Below are 15,662 nucleotides of genomic sequence, written 5' to 3' on the forward strand. Positions count from 1 at the left end.
AGCAGCAAGCAAGACTTCAGAGTCCAAGGCCAGGTTCAAAGCTTTGGGCTTGCTGGTGGAGATCAAGAGGATCATGGAGCATTACACTCCTGAGCTCCTAGAAAAAAACTCTCATAGTTCAGGTTGTCTTGGACACCTTCACCTTCCACAGGACCTCATTGACCAAGCAGCAAAGGGAGCTTACCAGGTGGTGGGTTATGGAATAGAGGAGGCCAGCCCATCTTCAGGTGAGAGTTGGCCCTTTAAAAAGTTGAAGTTATCCACATGGGGGAGCAGAGCTTAGGAGTAAGGTAGTTTAAAAGGCTCAGTCTTCCTCAGCTTTCCTCAGAGCACAGAGGCTCCCCTGGAGTTCTCCGTGGTCCTGAAACTCCTGACCCGCTTTGTCCAGTGAGATCCAGCATGAGACCCAAGTAAGACAACGCCAAGGGCTTGCCAAGGGGCTTCCATCTTTCAAAAAGGAAAGCACCCACATAGCTGAACCCTTAGCAGATGCTCCTTAATTCTAGGGCTCCCTCCCCACACCCCTTAAGAGATTTCCCACAAGTTATGAGGCAACAAGATGGCACTGCTGGTTCCCTCAACGGACATGTAAACTGCGCAAAGCAGGCAGGGCCTCTAATCCCTGGGAATGTGCACCAGACAACCTTGATTGGCTGCTCCCCAGCATGATGTCATCCCCATGTATTTAGGGGCACAGGGCAGGCACCCACCTTCCCATGAGGCAGAGTGAGGGAGCTGCATCACACAGCTAAGGCCCCATTCGCACTACATATTTGTAGCAGGAATATAGTATCTCGAGAAGTATCCTGAGAAGCATGATTTGTTAAGGGTGCTGAGTGTTGTTAATACACCCCCCCTCTCCTCACACAGCTACAATACCCACAGCTCCCTAGGAAGAGGGATTGACAGGTGAACCACTCTGGGAACAGTCGCTCTGTGAGATCTCTGTGCCTGAAGTAATACATGCAGGAGGTCCCAGGCCCAATCTCTGGCATCCCCCTCCCTGAAGCCCCAGAGAGCTGCTGCCAGTCAGTGTAGACAATACTGAGCCAAATGGGCCAATTGTCTGAGTCAATTTAAGGCAACTTCCTATGTTCCTAAACGGCAATGCTATAGCCCAGGGGTCAGCAATTTTTTTAGCAGCGGGCCGGTCCACTGTCCCTCAGACCTTGCGGCGGGACAGAGAAATGGCACCGGGGCGGGAAGCTGGAAGAAGAGGCTAGAGGGGCAAGTAGTCCTCCTCCCCAGCCCCCAGCTGCTGTGCTTACCTTCCCAGGGGCTGCCGCCACCACCACCACCGCTGCTGCTGCTTCTCGTGGGTAGGCAGAGTGAGCTTGTCCGCGGTGGCGGGAGGAAGAGGCGAAGCGGCAATGGGAGGAAGAGGCCACGTGGCAGCCGCTCTTCTGGCGACGGGAGGAAGTGGCCAAGCAGCGGCAGCTCTACCAATAAAATGCCTCCCCTGGTTTTCCTCAGTGCGGTGCGAGGACATCTCTGCCAATCAAACGCCGCTGAGGTAAACCAAGTGCAGCATTTGAGTGGCAGAGCCACCGCCAATCAGCCTCTTCCTCTTGTCGCCATCACCGGGAGTCTTGGCTTCATGGCGGGTTCCAGCTTCGTGGTGCTGGCCGGATTTAGGACCCAGGTGGGCCTGATCGACCCCTGCTATAGCCCCTTCAAATATATGAATAAGCTGGGTAGAGTTGGAGAAATGTGTTTTGGGTAGGGAAGTGGCAGAAACTCCTGACTTTTGCAAACTACTGCACAAGGTAAGAAGCACACCTGGTGCCCCATCCACCTTCACCTCTAGCCCCCACTGGCTTGCGGACCCTGGAAAGTTCCACTTGGGGGAATGCGGCCCTCAGGCTAAGCTAGATTCCCCACTCCTGCCCTTGCAGGCAAAGTTCGTGCTTTTCTGCAAAGCCATGGCCTCTTGAGACGATGGCCCTGGGCCTCTTTGCCAATTGCAAAGCATACCAGAAAGAGGAGAAGAGGACCTCGGGCTCAATAATTGCATTTTGCCTTCCACTGGGTCTCCTGGGATGGATGGTCCTCTCACTCGCTCCGGCAGCTAGAAAACACACACACACACACACACACCCTCCACCGCCTGCCTCCTCATAACACTGCTTTGCTCACACCCCTCACTGCCATCCACCGTCGCGTTGGCCTGAAGATGAACTTGTTGCCATGGCAGGAGCTCAAATGCACACAGCCCAGCTCTGAATGGACAGGCAGCGGCAGAAGCGCCGAGCTCTGCCGCTTCTCCTGGAGATTCTTGTTGATGGCCTCATGCTCGCCATGGCCAGGGATTGGGCCCAACATCCGGCTAGGTCTGCCTCGGGATGTCTGGAAGCCTTAAATCACTCTTTCTCAAATTACCGACTGCCCAGCACACAGTCAACTTCCCCTCCCCACCCCTGGCTCTGCTTGCTCTGCTCATGGAGGGGGGGGGGAGTTTCCTTTTAAAGCAGACAGGAGAGTAAGAGAACCTCCCTTGCCCATGTGAGGTCTGAGTGAGGTCCACACACCCCCTCCAATTGATCTCCAGAGCAGAAAATCCAAGCACAAAAATAGGCAGAAGCCCCCAGCCAGTTAAAAAGAGGAGGGAGAGGGAATTCCCAAGAGCTACGAAACTCACTGTAAGCCCAGCCTGTTCCCAAAGGCCACCTTTTAGCAACACTTCTCTAACACACCAGAAGATATTGTGGGACTTGCTGTAGTATCCCTGGTGCAAAGGGTTGGTACCTTTGCAAAAAGATTTCTTCCCTTCCGCCCACCCCACTGCTGGTGCCCTGAAATGCATTGGGCTCAGAAAAATAAACACTCTTTCTTAGCACCTGGAGTTTTCTGGACAAAGAAATTCAAAAGAAAGCATAAACTGTATTTATGCTTATTTAACCACAACGGCAAGGAATCACTATGCACAGAAGTAGGAGGAATGAATACCCTTCCAAGGAAAAATGGCTGATGAAAATCATGGAATACGCAGAGATGGCAAAACTGACGGCACTGATAAGAGACACAAGTTTAGTATCTTTCAAGGACTGGAAACCTTTTCTCGTCTATTTAAAAATACCTTTTCATATGCAAAGTCCACAGTGGGGTTTGAAGTTTATAGCAGAACATAGTTAAGAAACCTGTTAAAGAAGATGAAACTGAATGCGATGGAATTTAAAAACACAACTGTGTGTAATCATGATTATAAATACCGAGGATGGGTGAGCAGGAAGTCATTAGTATTCCAGAATAGGATTATTACCATTGAGTGGCAAAGTGTAACTTTGAATCTTGAAATAAAATAAAATATTAAGCAAGTTGTCTCCCAGAAAACTCATTCAGAGGCTCCAAAAGCAGCCAAGACTATGCACTGGGGGTGACGGAATGAACCAGCCCCACCCACTGCCAAGACATGGAAGAACTGCTGGCCGCAGGAGCAGAGGCTGAGTGGAAGGAGAAACTGACAACACAGAGACTCAGGTGCTTTGAGCTCCTACAAACAAAGGATGCTGCCACTGATCCAACTAGCTCGGCAATCTCTGCACCAGGGGAGGTAATCACATGCTCTCCAGGTGTCATTGGATCCCACCCCCCCCACCATCCCTGACCACAAGGACCATAGGAATTGGGAGTCCAGCCATATCTGGAAGACTAAAGATTCCCCAACCCACCTCCTTTGGCAGGGAGCATTAAGAACATAAAAAGAACCTGCTGGATCAGGCCAAAGGGGGACCATTTAGACCTGTTATCACAGAGGTCAACCACATGCCTCAATGTGAAGCCCCCAAAGAAGGGCCTAAAAACAACAGCCGTCCCCCCACAAAGGGCAATCAGAAGCATTGTTGCCTCCGACAGTGGAGGCAGGACTTAGCACCACCACTCCTCTGCATGCCACCTGGATGCGGCCACCAGCCCTTTGCCCCCTCTGTGCATCAGAAGGCGGTCCTTGCTTCCTTTCTGGAGCCTAGCCTCCCTCGCAGCAAAATCCCACTTGCTGCTCCTCTGCCTTCTTTCCAACAAGGCCTCTTGCCTCCATTGTTCCCTTCCTGTGACCTGTGAAAGCCGAGCCACTGAGCTCAGCGAGGGTGGTGGGCGCAAGAGGCGGCATCAAAGGGACGCTAGCAGAGGAGGGGGCTGGGGCCTGATCTTGGCCTTGACAAAGCGCTGCTGTTAATCAAGCGAGAGCTCAAGGAGGTGCCAGCTTATTTAGCTGTGGCTCCTCTTCAGAAAGGATTGGGGGGGCGGGGGGAAAGAGTCGAGAGGCCAAGCGGCCGCTCCCAAACCGAGAAGGGGAGATGCCATAAGATGATCAGCAAAAACCTTTTAGGCTCCAGACTAATGGTCAATTCGGACACACATTCCAAGCATAAAGCAACCCTAGTTTTATCAAGCCAGGAACAAGCACCCAGACAACCTCTGCTTTTGCTGGATTTGATGCTACAATCCCAATTGTGTTAAATTGTGGTGCCTGGCTGCATTCGTAGTTTAGGGAGCTAAGAAAGAGTGTTAGGGTTCTTCCCGCGAGCTTCACTTCTTCCCCTCCTGCACTGCCCTTACTCCTGCAGTACTAGCTATGTTAAACAAAAGTTATGTCAAACCGTTAGTCCCTCTAGTTCAGTACTGTCTACACCAGAGCTTTCCAAAGTTTTCATGTTGTGCGACACATTAATTCAGTTTTACTAGGAAACTGGAGGTTAAGTGAACCCAGGAGGAGTGCGGAGACAGCTACACGCTGCAGCCAGCAGACTAACATGTTGCAACACACAGTTTGGAAAGCCCTGGTCTACACCTTTTAGAAGAGGCTCCCCAGGGTTTCAAACAGGATGCCCTTCTGGAGCTGTTGGGAATTGAACCTGGGACCTTCTGCATGCCAAGCAGATGCTCTGCCACCGAACTACACCAAAATGGCGTAAAAAAAAAAAAAGGACTATAATTCCCACCATCCCTGATCATTGGCAGAGACTGGTGGCCAGTGGGAGTCGCAGAGCATCCAATGGGGAGAAGGCAACCTAAGCCTTTCTAAACTAACCTCCCCACAACTCTGTAGCTGTTCCTCCCTGGGAAGGGGCTCCAGCACTTTTCCCCAACGGGTTTGCCTTTGCCCTCTCCCCCCCCCCCAGCCATATGGCATTTGAGAGGCGGTCCACTCTGCAAGGAACTCAAGTGCAGAGCTCGGCTGCTTTCCCACCGCAACTTTCTGGCAGGGACCATTCCTGTCTCTGGAGTTGTTTACCAGGGACGGGGCTTTGTCCGTTCTGCCGCCTTCTCCCAAGGCAGGAGGGGAAGGAGCTGCCTGCACTTGAGCTCACACAGGGCTCTCCTCCTGCCTACATCTAGCAGTGTGCAAGTATTCAACGCCCTGGGAAAGAGCAAAGAATGAAAATGGCCAATTGTCTGTGGCTGAGCACCCTCTCCAAGCAGGAAAATTGCAAGGAGGTGGCAGAAGAAAAGAGAGGAGGGGGGGAGAGTCCTCTCCCACTCATACATCCTCCCCACCCACAAATCTGAGAGGTAGATGTGAAAGAAGGTGGCAGTTGTGTGTGCTCTGAGAACAGTTCCCAGTCCTCTTAAGGATGCAAGCCCAGCGAGGAAGGAGGCCTCTTTTTCAATCCCTCTCGAGAATCCACATCGCTTGGGCCGCATCTCCCAGGCTCCGCAAAGCAAGCAGACTTTCGCTTTCAGCAGCGCCCCATTCAGCTCTGAACAATGAGGGACAATAGGCGGAGGGGAAAGGGTGGCCGTCTTTGAGCTGCATTCAAGAGGCCATCTGCTCCAGACGTCACGGCCAAGGCTGGGAACCAGGGAAGCTCCCAGGTTCAGCCTTCATCCGAGCCACTTCGCAAGCGGTCCTTAGGCAAAGCTGCCTGACCCCGCCTTTGCGAAGCCAACTGTTAAAAATCAAGTTTAAAGAAGGAGCCTCCCTTTAAAAAGCCAAGATGCTACATCTGGGGATGTAGGCGGCCAGGAAGGCAGAAATGCCTACTGCAGTGGCAGGGTTACCCTTTCCAACCCAAGGGCCACATGCCACTCTGGGCAACCTTCCGAGGGCCGCATGTCACTGGTAGGTGGAGCCAGAGGTGAAAGCGGGCAGAGCAACAGCTGTCAATTTCAGCTTTGCACAGCAGGCTAGTTTCTGCACACAGTCACACCCCCTTCTCTATCCTGCATACAGGGAAGCAAGAGGACATGTCCCAGCAAGGCAAAAACACTCCCGATATTATGCAGGGCCAGTGGGAAGGCTTGAGGAGAATTCAAAGGGCCAGTTCGGTTCCCCACCTTCTGGGTTACCCTGCCTGATGGCTAAATAATATATAGAAGCCCTTCTCCAAATTAGGAGAGGGGGCCTTTCTCCTTGATAACTCTCTGGGTTTGAACCATCCTCCGGAGAGATGCCTGTCTAGCATCCACCTTGCTGAGTTTTAGTTTCTGGATACAACTTGTTTAATGTGTCAGGTTTCCCCATGATGTTGTTTGCTGCTGTTGCTGCTACTTTACTGCTATGCAAAAGTGGCTTGGAAAAACGTGTCCATTCAGCAAAATTGCATTAACCTGCTGGTGAATGTCATGAAGGCTTCTTGAAAATCGCAAACTGGTGCAGAAATGTGGCAAGCAGAGCTTAAGAATAGAAGATTGAGAAACTGGAATTGGCAGGTTCAGCTACCCTGACCCTGGGGACGGCAAAGGATTGGCCAACAGCCTGAAGCCTGCCGTGAAGAAAACACCCAGAGAGATAAACTATACATGGAGCACATTGAATCTAGAGAACCATGCAAGATGATACAAGGTGACATGAAAGAAATTTATAAAATTACACATGGCACAAGGAAGTGGATAAAGAAAAGTTGTTCTCCATCTCTTACAATGCTAAAACTCATAGATATCCAACGAAGCTGAATGCTGGAGTTTTGGGACACATAAATGAATGGCTACTAGCCACAAGAGGCAGCAATGCTGCTGAAGACCAGTTGCTGAAAACCTCTGGAGTGGGGGAGAGAGTTCTTGCATTCAGGTCCTGCTTATGGGTTTCCCACAGGCATCTGGCTGGCCATCGATGTTGGACTCTCTGGGACACTGGCTCTTCCCACATCCTTACAATGCAAACATAAAATTATTCCAAAGATGTCCTTGAGCAATTGCTAGGGACCCCTTACGATTTCCACGTGCTGAGATTTGATGGCTGTAACAAAGCCCAAGCCTTCTCGGTTTTGCAAGACAAGTTAAAGATGATAAATTGCTCAACAGGATTCGCCATTAGTGCAACGCCTTGGATAAATTTCCCCTGAGCCTCCTGCAAACAACTGGGTGATGCTGCTACCTGCAGCAGGCGGATAGAAAAAGCCAGCAAGCAACTTATCCCCATCGCGTAAGAGAGGGAGGTCAATTTTTAGCATACCTTGCATGATTACAGTCCCAGAGCCCATGCAGTGCACCTGGCTGTGTTTGAGTACGGAATCCGTCTAAGATAATACAACCTACCAAGATTATACAGTAATCTTATAATTATACAATAACAATCAGGGATGCATTGCAATGATCAGTGCAGATCTCCATGTCTTGCCTTTCAGCGAGATGTACTATTTTCTGTCCACATACTTGAGAAATCATTTGGAGTGCTCTCTAGTATGTATCTTCTTTTGGAATGACCAAAGGTGTGTTTTCCATGAAGTAGTAGAAGTAATAATAATAATAATAATAATTTTATTATTATTTATATCCCGCCCATCTGGCTGGGTTTCCCCAGCCATTCTGGGCGGCTCCAAACAGAACACTAAAAACAGAATAAAACATCAGACATGGAAAAACTTCCCTAAACAGGGTTGCCTTCAGATGTCTTCTAAAAGTCAGATAGTTGTTTATTTCCTTGATATCTGATGGGAGGGCGTTCCACAGGGCGGGTACCACTACCGAGAAGGCCCTTGGAGCTGGATCTCAGTGTCTGGGCTGAACGATGGAGATGGAGACGCTCCTTCAGGTATACTGGGGCGAGGCCGTTTAGGGCTTTAAAGGTCAGCACCAACACTTTGAATTGTGCTCAGAAAGATACTAGGAGCCAATGTAGGTCTTTCAGGACCAGTGTTATGTGGTCTCGGTGGTCACTCCCAGTCACCAGTCTAGCTGCTGCATTCTGGATTAGTTGCAGTTCCACTGCACATAACAGAATGAGCACCCCCATTCTCTTGAAATTGAAGCACCTCTTGTTTTTGGTGTTCCTAAATACATTGGAGCACTGGGACTAAAAAAACCCTTCCCTTTCAGTCTGATGTAGTGGCTCTAGGACATTGGGGATATGGACCTTGCATGGACCCAGCTGCAGAAACAGTAATGGGTCTTCTGCTCCCTGCAGCCCTGGACCAGTACCCCTTTGATCCTGACCCAACCTGGCCTTCTCCAAGTAGCCTGATTCAAATCAAGATCAAGATCAGGTCATTCATACTGATCTCATCCAATGGCATACTTCTCCAGGGTCTTTTTCCAGGGCAGAATTCCAGCCTTGTAAGAGTCCCAGCTTCTCACACCCTCCCTGCTCCCCTCTTTCACCACAAAGAAAAAAAGGGGGGATCATTGTGTAGCTGGACAATGTTTATTACAGCATGTGGCTTTCCTGCAATCCACTGTGATCTGTTTCTCTCACCACCACTACCACCCCATTCAGTCCAGAGATACAACACATATTAAAGGGGGTGGGAGGGGGAGAGAGGGGGGGGAATCCCTTCATTTAGGAACAGTCAAGGAATCCAATCATTGAGAAATGCAGTAGAAAACTGGCTGGATCCCTGCCTCCTGCGTTTAATGTGCAAATCTGAACACAGAGGGGCATATTTAAGGCCATATTCACACCACACAGACAAAACAGTATCCATCTCTTTAAAAAGATGTTGCTTACTCCAAAGAATTCTGGGAGCTGTAGTTTGTCAAGGATGCTGAGAGCTCCTAGGAAAACCCTATTCCTTCCCCCCACCCCACCCTGCACAAAGCTACAATTCTCAAAGGGATTTAAATGTATCTGTGAATGTAGCATCTGCAGACCTTTGTACTTCCCCAATGTTCCAACACAGTTCTCACCAATACAGTCGTACCTTAGTTCTTGAAACATTTTGGCTCCTGAACGCAGCAAACCCGGAATTGACTGTTCAAGTTCGCGAACTATTTTTGGAAGCCAAACGTCCAACGGGGCTTCCTACAGCCATTCAGAAGCCACGCTTTGGTTTCTGAAGGTTTTGGAAGTTGAACAGACTTCCGGAACGGATTCCGTTTGACTTCCAAGGTACGACTGTAAAAACATTTTCAAAAAATGTGTATTGACATAAAATACTTTCTTTAAAAACACACATTTAAATGTACATTTTCTTCCATTTTTTAAAATTCATCCAGCAAACTAAAAAAAGGGGGGGTAGACCTTTCCTTCTGCATTGCAGCCCTAACTGCAAACTATGGGATTCCCCCCTCCAATATTTGAGAAAGAAAAAGGAGCTACAGGTGTGCTTACTGTCATGCTTACTGTCACCCAAATACTTAGAAATCATCTGATCACCATTCAAAACCAGCCAATTCTAGCTATTATAACCTGTGCTCCATCAACGCCTTCCAGCCAGCTTAGCTACTTTCACATCTATTAATGTCCAACAGTCAACAAAGGCAAGGGAAGGGATTTGCAAGACGGAGGAACCTCCTCAACTTACTTGCTGCTTGAATCCTGGCTTTGCGGCTCACCACCATCCCAAAGCGATTCCGAGCCATGCAGTCGTACTCGCCTTCGTCCGAGGACCCATCGCCCTTCAGTTTCTGGAAGTGGGAGAAGTACAGCGAGCCGTTGGCGAGTGTGAAGGAGTCCTCTCTGTCCACCACCAGCACCCCGTTCTTGCGCCATGTGATGCTGATGGGCTGGATCCCTTCCACCTGGCAATACAGCTCCAGCGGCTGCTCCTGCACAGCTATGTGGTCACTGGGCTCGATGGCAAAGGAGAGTTCTGTGGAACGGCTCAAGTCTGAAACATAGAGAGGAGGGAAGGGGAAGGAGAGGTCATCTCAAAGGCCACAGAGACACAGTCTTCCTGCTATGGCAGGGATCACCCACCAGGAAGCTGCCTTATGAATATTGGAAAATAATATATATATGATAAGAATAATATTGGAGAAAACTGGATATTGAAACCTGCTTAACCTAAATCATATATCCTAGTTTTACAGCGGCCCTTTAAAGTACGCTTCACGCAGAGTATACACAGTCAGAAGTTGACCTGGCTAAGAAAACACCACCAAGAGCGTAGGGAATTACCCTTATATGAAACCCCTTACTAGCTGCACACTTGTAAAAGTATGCAGATGAAAATATAAATGGTTGGGTTTCTTTAACTGAAAAGCAAACTGACTCTAAAGAGACTTTAAACTAAAGATAAATGCTTTCTCCCACATTCCAAACCTCCCACAAACTCCCACATAACTCCCATTAAACTATCCAAGAATTAACAGCAAACTAGCACTCGCACTAAGAAATCATACTAAGATTCAACTAAGGAATCTCTTAAACTGAGAACAACTGAGAGAGTGATCTACTAAGAAATGAATCAAACTGAAAAGATCTAACTAAGAGATACAGACGGCTTTCTGGCAGAGCCTTATATACAAAAAGCAGAGCCCACGCCTGTGAGCAATTAACAGAAACACCGGCACCTGTTTCTCTTAAACAGACAGTATTTACATTAGACCGGCTCTAAAGTAACTTGACTATTCAAAAAATCCAACAGTGAAGAGGGTCAAACCACTGGTCCATCTTGCTTAGCATTGACCACAGTGATTGGAGTACAGTGTGGCATAGCTGCCAAGTTTTCCCTTTTCTCACGAGGAAGCCTATTCAGCATAAGGGAAAATCCCTGTAAAAAAGGGATAACTTGGCAGCTATGCAGTGTGGTACTCCTAAGATCTCAGGCAGGGTCTTCCCCAAACCTAGTTGGAAACGCCAATGGATTGAAGATGGAGCCATCAAGCTGTGGCCCTTCTCTTAGTGATAAAGATTCCTCATGGTTCATAATGGAGAGCTAATTTAAATGTCAACATAGGAAGCTAGTCCAGTGTTAAAGGTAAAGGTAAAGGGACCATTGGGTCCAGTCGTGTCCGACTCTGGGGTTGCGGCGCTCATCTCGCTCTATAGGCCGAGGGAGCCAGCGTTTGTCCGCAGACAGCTTCTGGGTCATGTGGCCAGCATGACTAAGCCGCTGCCGCTTCTGGCGAACCAGAGCAGCGCACGGAAACGCCGTTTACCTTCCCGCCGGAGCGGTACCTATTTATCTACTTGCAATTTGATGTGCTTTCGAACTGCTAGGTGGGCAGGAGCAGGGACCAAGCAACGGGAGCTCACTCCGTCGCGGGGATTCGAACCGCCGACCTTCTGATTGGCAAGCCCTAGGCTCTGTGGTTTAACCCACAGTGCCACCTGCGCCCCAGTCCAGTGTTAGCAACTCAGATATATAAGCTAATTGCCAAATGGCATCTTAAAGCCTAGGTTACAGTCAACACAACGGAGTCTCTAGGCGCCTTTTTCCCAAGGAGATTTTATTTATTTATTTATTTATTTATTTATTTATTTATTTACTATTTTCATTTCTATACTCCTTTATATTTTAAAGAAAATATCTCAAAGTGGTTTGCAACACATTAAAACATCAAATAGAACAATCCAGAATTATACAAATTCAAGCTTCAAGGAAAATATTTCACATTCTTCTCTAAGTGACATTTTGCTTTCCCCATATTTTGTTGCCTACTTAATATATATAGCTGCCCCACAGCAGAAGTACTCTAGGAAGTCAGTGCGGTGTAGTGGTGAGAGTGTCAGGCTAGGACCTGGGAGATCAGGGTTCAAATCTCAACTCAGTCAGGAAGCTTACTGGGTGACTGTGGGCCAGTCACAGCCCCTTAACCTACCTCACAGGGTCGTTGTAGGGATTAACTGAGGAGGGGGGGTGAACCATGTACTCATTGGAGAAAAAGGTGGGATATAAATGCAATAAATAAGCTGCTCGGTTTACCTGCTTAAGAAGGCTGGAGGGGCCAGCTAGTTGGAGACGTCAGTCGCCAACCTGGCATCCAAAGATCTCCACATGGTCGCAACTGGACCCATGTAAGTCACAAAAATGTGCCTGGCCCCTGGCTAATTTCAAACACTGGAAGCTATGTGATCATTGACTCACCCATTAGTCCTTCTAGCTCAGTGCTGTCTATAAACGGAGTAAGATGCACAGGTAAGAGTTACTCGGGTCTGTCGTGGGACTAACTTGCAAGGAAGCTGGAAAGCCAAGTTTCAAGGTTTGCACCTGGGAATGCTAAAAATGTGTATGTGACCTGCAGAGCACAGGACACAGAATCCTGCAGCTGGGGGGGGGGGGTGTCACCCAGTTCAATTGCCTGCTTGAGGCAGGAAATCCAGAGTTAGAGATTTCCTCCTAATGTTCAACTGAAACTGGCCCTCTTGTAGCTTAAATCCATTAGGTCTAGCCCAGTCCTTCACAAGAGCAGAGAACACGTCTTTACGTTCTCGTGTGGGGAACCCCCTCAAGTTTTGAAAGAGTGCTATTCCAACCACCCCCAGGCTTCCCTCCTCTAGGTTAGAGATGGGTCAGTTTCCGTTTCCCACATTTTCCCCATCTTTAAATTCCGTTTTCCACATTTCCATGTCAATTTTTGTTTCCAAGAGTCCTCATGAAAATCCAGCAGCATGAATTCAGTGCAAATTCATTCGAGTATACAATTTGGCCATTTGCATATGTAACTTTGATATAAAGAATTTTTGACTGTCGATTTCACCAGTATGTGCAAACTTTGCCTCAGTAGATGCATTTTTGTACACACAGAAAACTGCATTGCAGGATTCTGAATAAGGCAAATTTGAAAGGATGTATTTGGGGTTCCCATTAAGTTCCAGGAAGTGCAAATTAGATGGATTCCCCTTTAAATGGAATCCAAGCTTAATTCCACAGCCCAGCAATAAATATGGTTCCCTCGGATCAATTCAGCCCTGCTCCACAGCACCTATCTGCCTTGATGTTTAGAAGTACAGTACTAACCTTCCTGTTTACAAGACAGGCAGCTCTTTAAAGAGGGAGAGCGGAGGGAGGGAGGGGAGGGAGGGAAATCTTAGATGAGTCTTTCCGTGACAGGATGAAGCCTGATGTTTTAAGATGCTTAATGGGTTAATAAAAGGAGGCGGACAAAGGCCATGTTTATTCTCAGCCTCCACTGCCCAAATGGAGTCGCCATTTGGAAAAGTTCCTGCAGCCTCACCTCTGACATGCAGCTCGGTAACCCAAAGCTGCCTCTTTGTCTGCCCAAGTCCATCTGCCTCATCTCAGATTTCACTCCATGCTGATCCCATCGTAATCCAATTTAAGTTGCCATATATAAGGCGAGAGGGGGAAACCTGGAAGTGCCCAAGTCTCCCAAAGCATACGGGTTCTCATTTTTTGCAAAAGAGAAGCGACTAGTTCCTTTCAAAGCAGAATAGAGTTTGCGGGGGGGGGGGAGGCGCAAGCCATTCCATCCTTTGCCAAGCAGGCTAAGTTGAGGGCTGGGGAGCTGGGGAGTCAGCGTGGACCAACAGCAGAGGTGGATTAGGGCACAGCAACCAGTTCCGTTACACTGGGCGCCAAAACTATGACGCCGCAAATTGAGCAGAACGGAAGGTGAGAGGTGGGGACGCTGAATTTTGGGCTGGCACAGGAGGGCGCTGAAATTTGAAAGACCAAAGTCTCCCCCTGCCAACAGAGATGCTCAGGCTCAGTTGAGTGCTGGGGGGGGGGCATTACTGCTGACACAGGTAGTACTGTCAAAACCAGAAAGGAGCCAGGTCCTGCTACCTTAGTCACCACTTAAAAGTGTTTGAAATTAGCCAGGCACAATTTTCAACCACTTGCGGCCAAGTGAAGATGCCTGGGCACTAGGATGGCACCTGGCACCTCCACCATCTGGATGGATGCCAGCAGATCCTTGGATCTTGCCTGTTTCCTCCACACTAACACCACATCCTGTAGTATTCTATCAGTTCTTTTTTATCTACACAATCAAAATGAATTTCAGGAACCAAAATGCTTTTCCTGGGCAGCCTGAGCAGGAACAGTGAACCATGTTAATATACCGTAGTTCAGGGGTTCCCAACAAAATTTTCTCGAGGACCCCTCATCGAGCCGCTATTGTGACAAGGACCCCCATTAATTCCTAATCCTAAAATTAAAAAGTGAGAGCCAAATTAAGAGTCTTTTTATATTTTATATTTATACGTTTTTTACAGTTACAACAGAGTACTCCATCAGTATACAGTTAGTTTTAGTTTTCAGTTCTTAATGAGATGAGTTAAATCTGTCCTTTGAGTCCATTATTTCTGAAATATTAGGTTCCAAACTTGAAACTTTCACTCTGAAATCTGACCGCATGTCGAGCCGATTACTATATTTGTTTTTCATGAAACACATGGAAGAAAATGCTTGCTCACACCGATATGTGGTTGCAAATGGAAGGATCTTTTTCATTGCCTTATCTCCAAGTTTCTTGTAGTCCTTGCGGCATACAGCAGAACTACTGCCTCTATCTAATTTTGCGCTAGACTCTGCTCATGCAGGAAGCGGCCAAAACAAAAAATCTGTTATCATACGAAATATATTTAATATATTTTTTATTCTAATAGGATCTTGAGGACCCCTCTGGCATAGCTCACGGACCCCTGGGGGTCCCCGGACCACCTGTTGGGAACCACTGCCATAGTTAATTGTTGTAACTTGTCTTCACTTACCCCACCCCACTGACCTGCTCATAGTTGTGAAGAATATTCCTACGTTATGAATGGTCCGTGTCGCCATTAAGAAAAAGAAGTAGGAATCAGTGTTAGAAACTGGGATAGAAAAGCTAGAAGCCAAATGGCTTCTGGCGCCTGGGTTGTGGGCGCCAAAACAGAATGTCTAGTTGCCACTGGGGGCAGGTCAGCAACACTTTTTAGTTATTATTTTGATAAGCATGAATTAATACACAATTCACATAGGTGACAGATTGTTAATATCACATTTTTAGCAGAAATTGTTAATACAGTCGTATCTCGGAAGTCGAACAGAATCCATTCTGGAAGTCCATTTGACATCCAAAACACTTGGAAACCAAGGCGTGGCTTCCGATTGGCTGCAGGAAGCTCCTGCGGCCAATCGGAAGCCGCGTCAGACGTTCGGGTTCCAAAGAATGTTCGCAAACCGGGACACTCACTTCTGGGTTTGCAGCATTCAGGAGCCAAAACGTTCGACTCACAAGGAAGTTTGACTTCCAAGGTACCGACTGTACATGTTTAATTTGGCGTTGACAATGAAAATATTGGTACCATACTTCCATTTTCAAACACTCTACTCTTTAAACTCCTTAACATATTGTCTATCCTTGACATATACTTCGAGGCTTCAAAGCACATACATTTCAGTAATCCTTGAGTGTCAGCCCGGCACAAAAAAAATGGCACCCAGACTTACAGTATTTAGATTCTCGCAAATGGAGAACCTTTAGGCACAAAACGCACCTGGTTCCCTGCTAATTTCAAACCCTGGTAGGAATAGGCTAAAATAGATGTGGACTGTCCCTGGATCAAGTGACTTTTCTTCTATAAGAAGAATCTAGCTCAAGGTAATCATCCAAACTAG

The 15,662-nt window shown here is 47.8% G+C and overlaps 1 protein-coding gene across 1 annotated transcript in view; it reads right to left on the reverse strand.

The window, feature by feature from the left end:
* The window catches only part of IGDCC3 (immunoglobulin superfamily DCC subclass member 3), a 104,230-nt gene that overhangs the window by 75,806 nt on the left and 12,762 nt on the right, over positions 1 to 15,662 (reverse strand). The window contains exon 2 of the mRNA XM_035131707.2: positions 9,678 to 9,983. Within this exon, the coding sequence (XP_034987598.2) occupies positions 9,678 to 9,983 (306 nt within the window). The remainder of the gene's footprint in view (positions 1 to 9,677; positions 9,984 to 15,662) is intronic.

This window comes from Zootoca vivipara, chromosome 14 (assembly GCF_963506605.1).
Source record: "Zootoca vivipara chromosome 14, rZooViv1.1, whole genome shotgun sequence".
In the NCBI taxonomy this organism is placed as follows: Eukaryota; Metazoa; Chordata; class Lepidosauria; order Squamata; family Lacertidae; genus Zootoca; species Zootoca vivipara.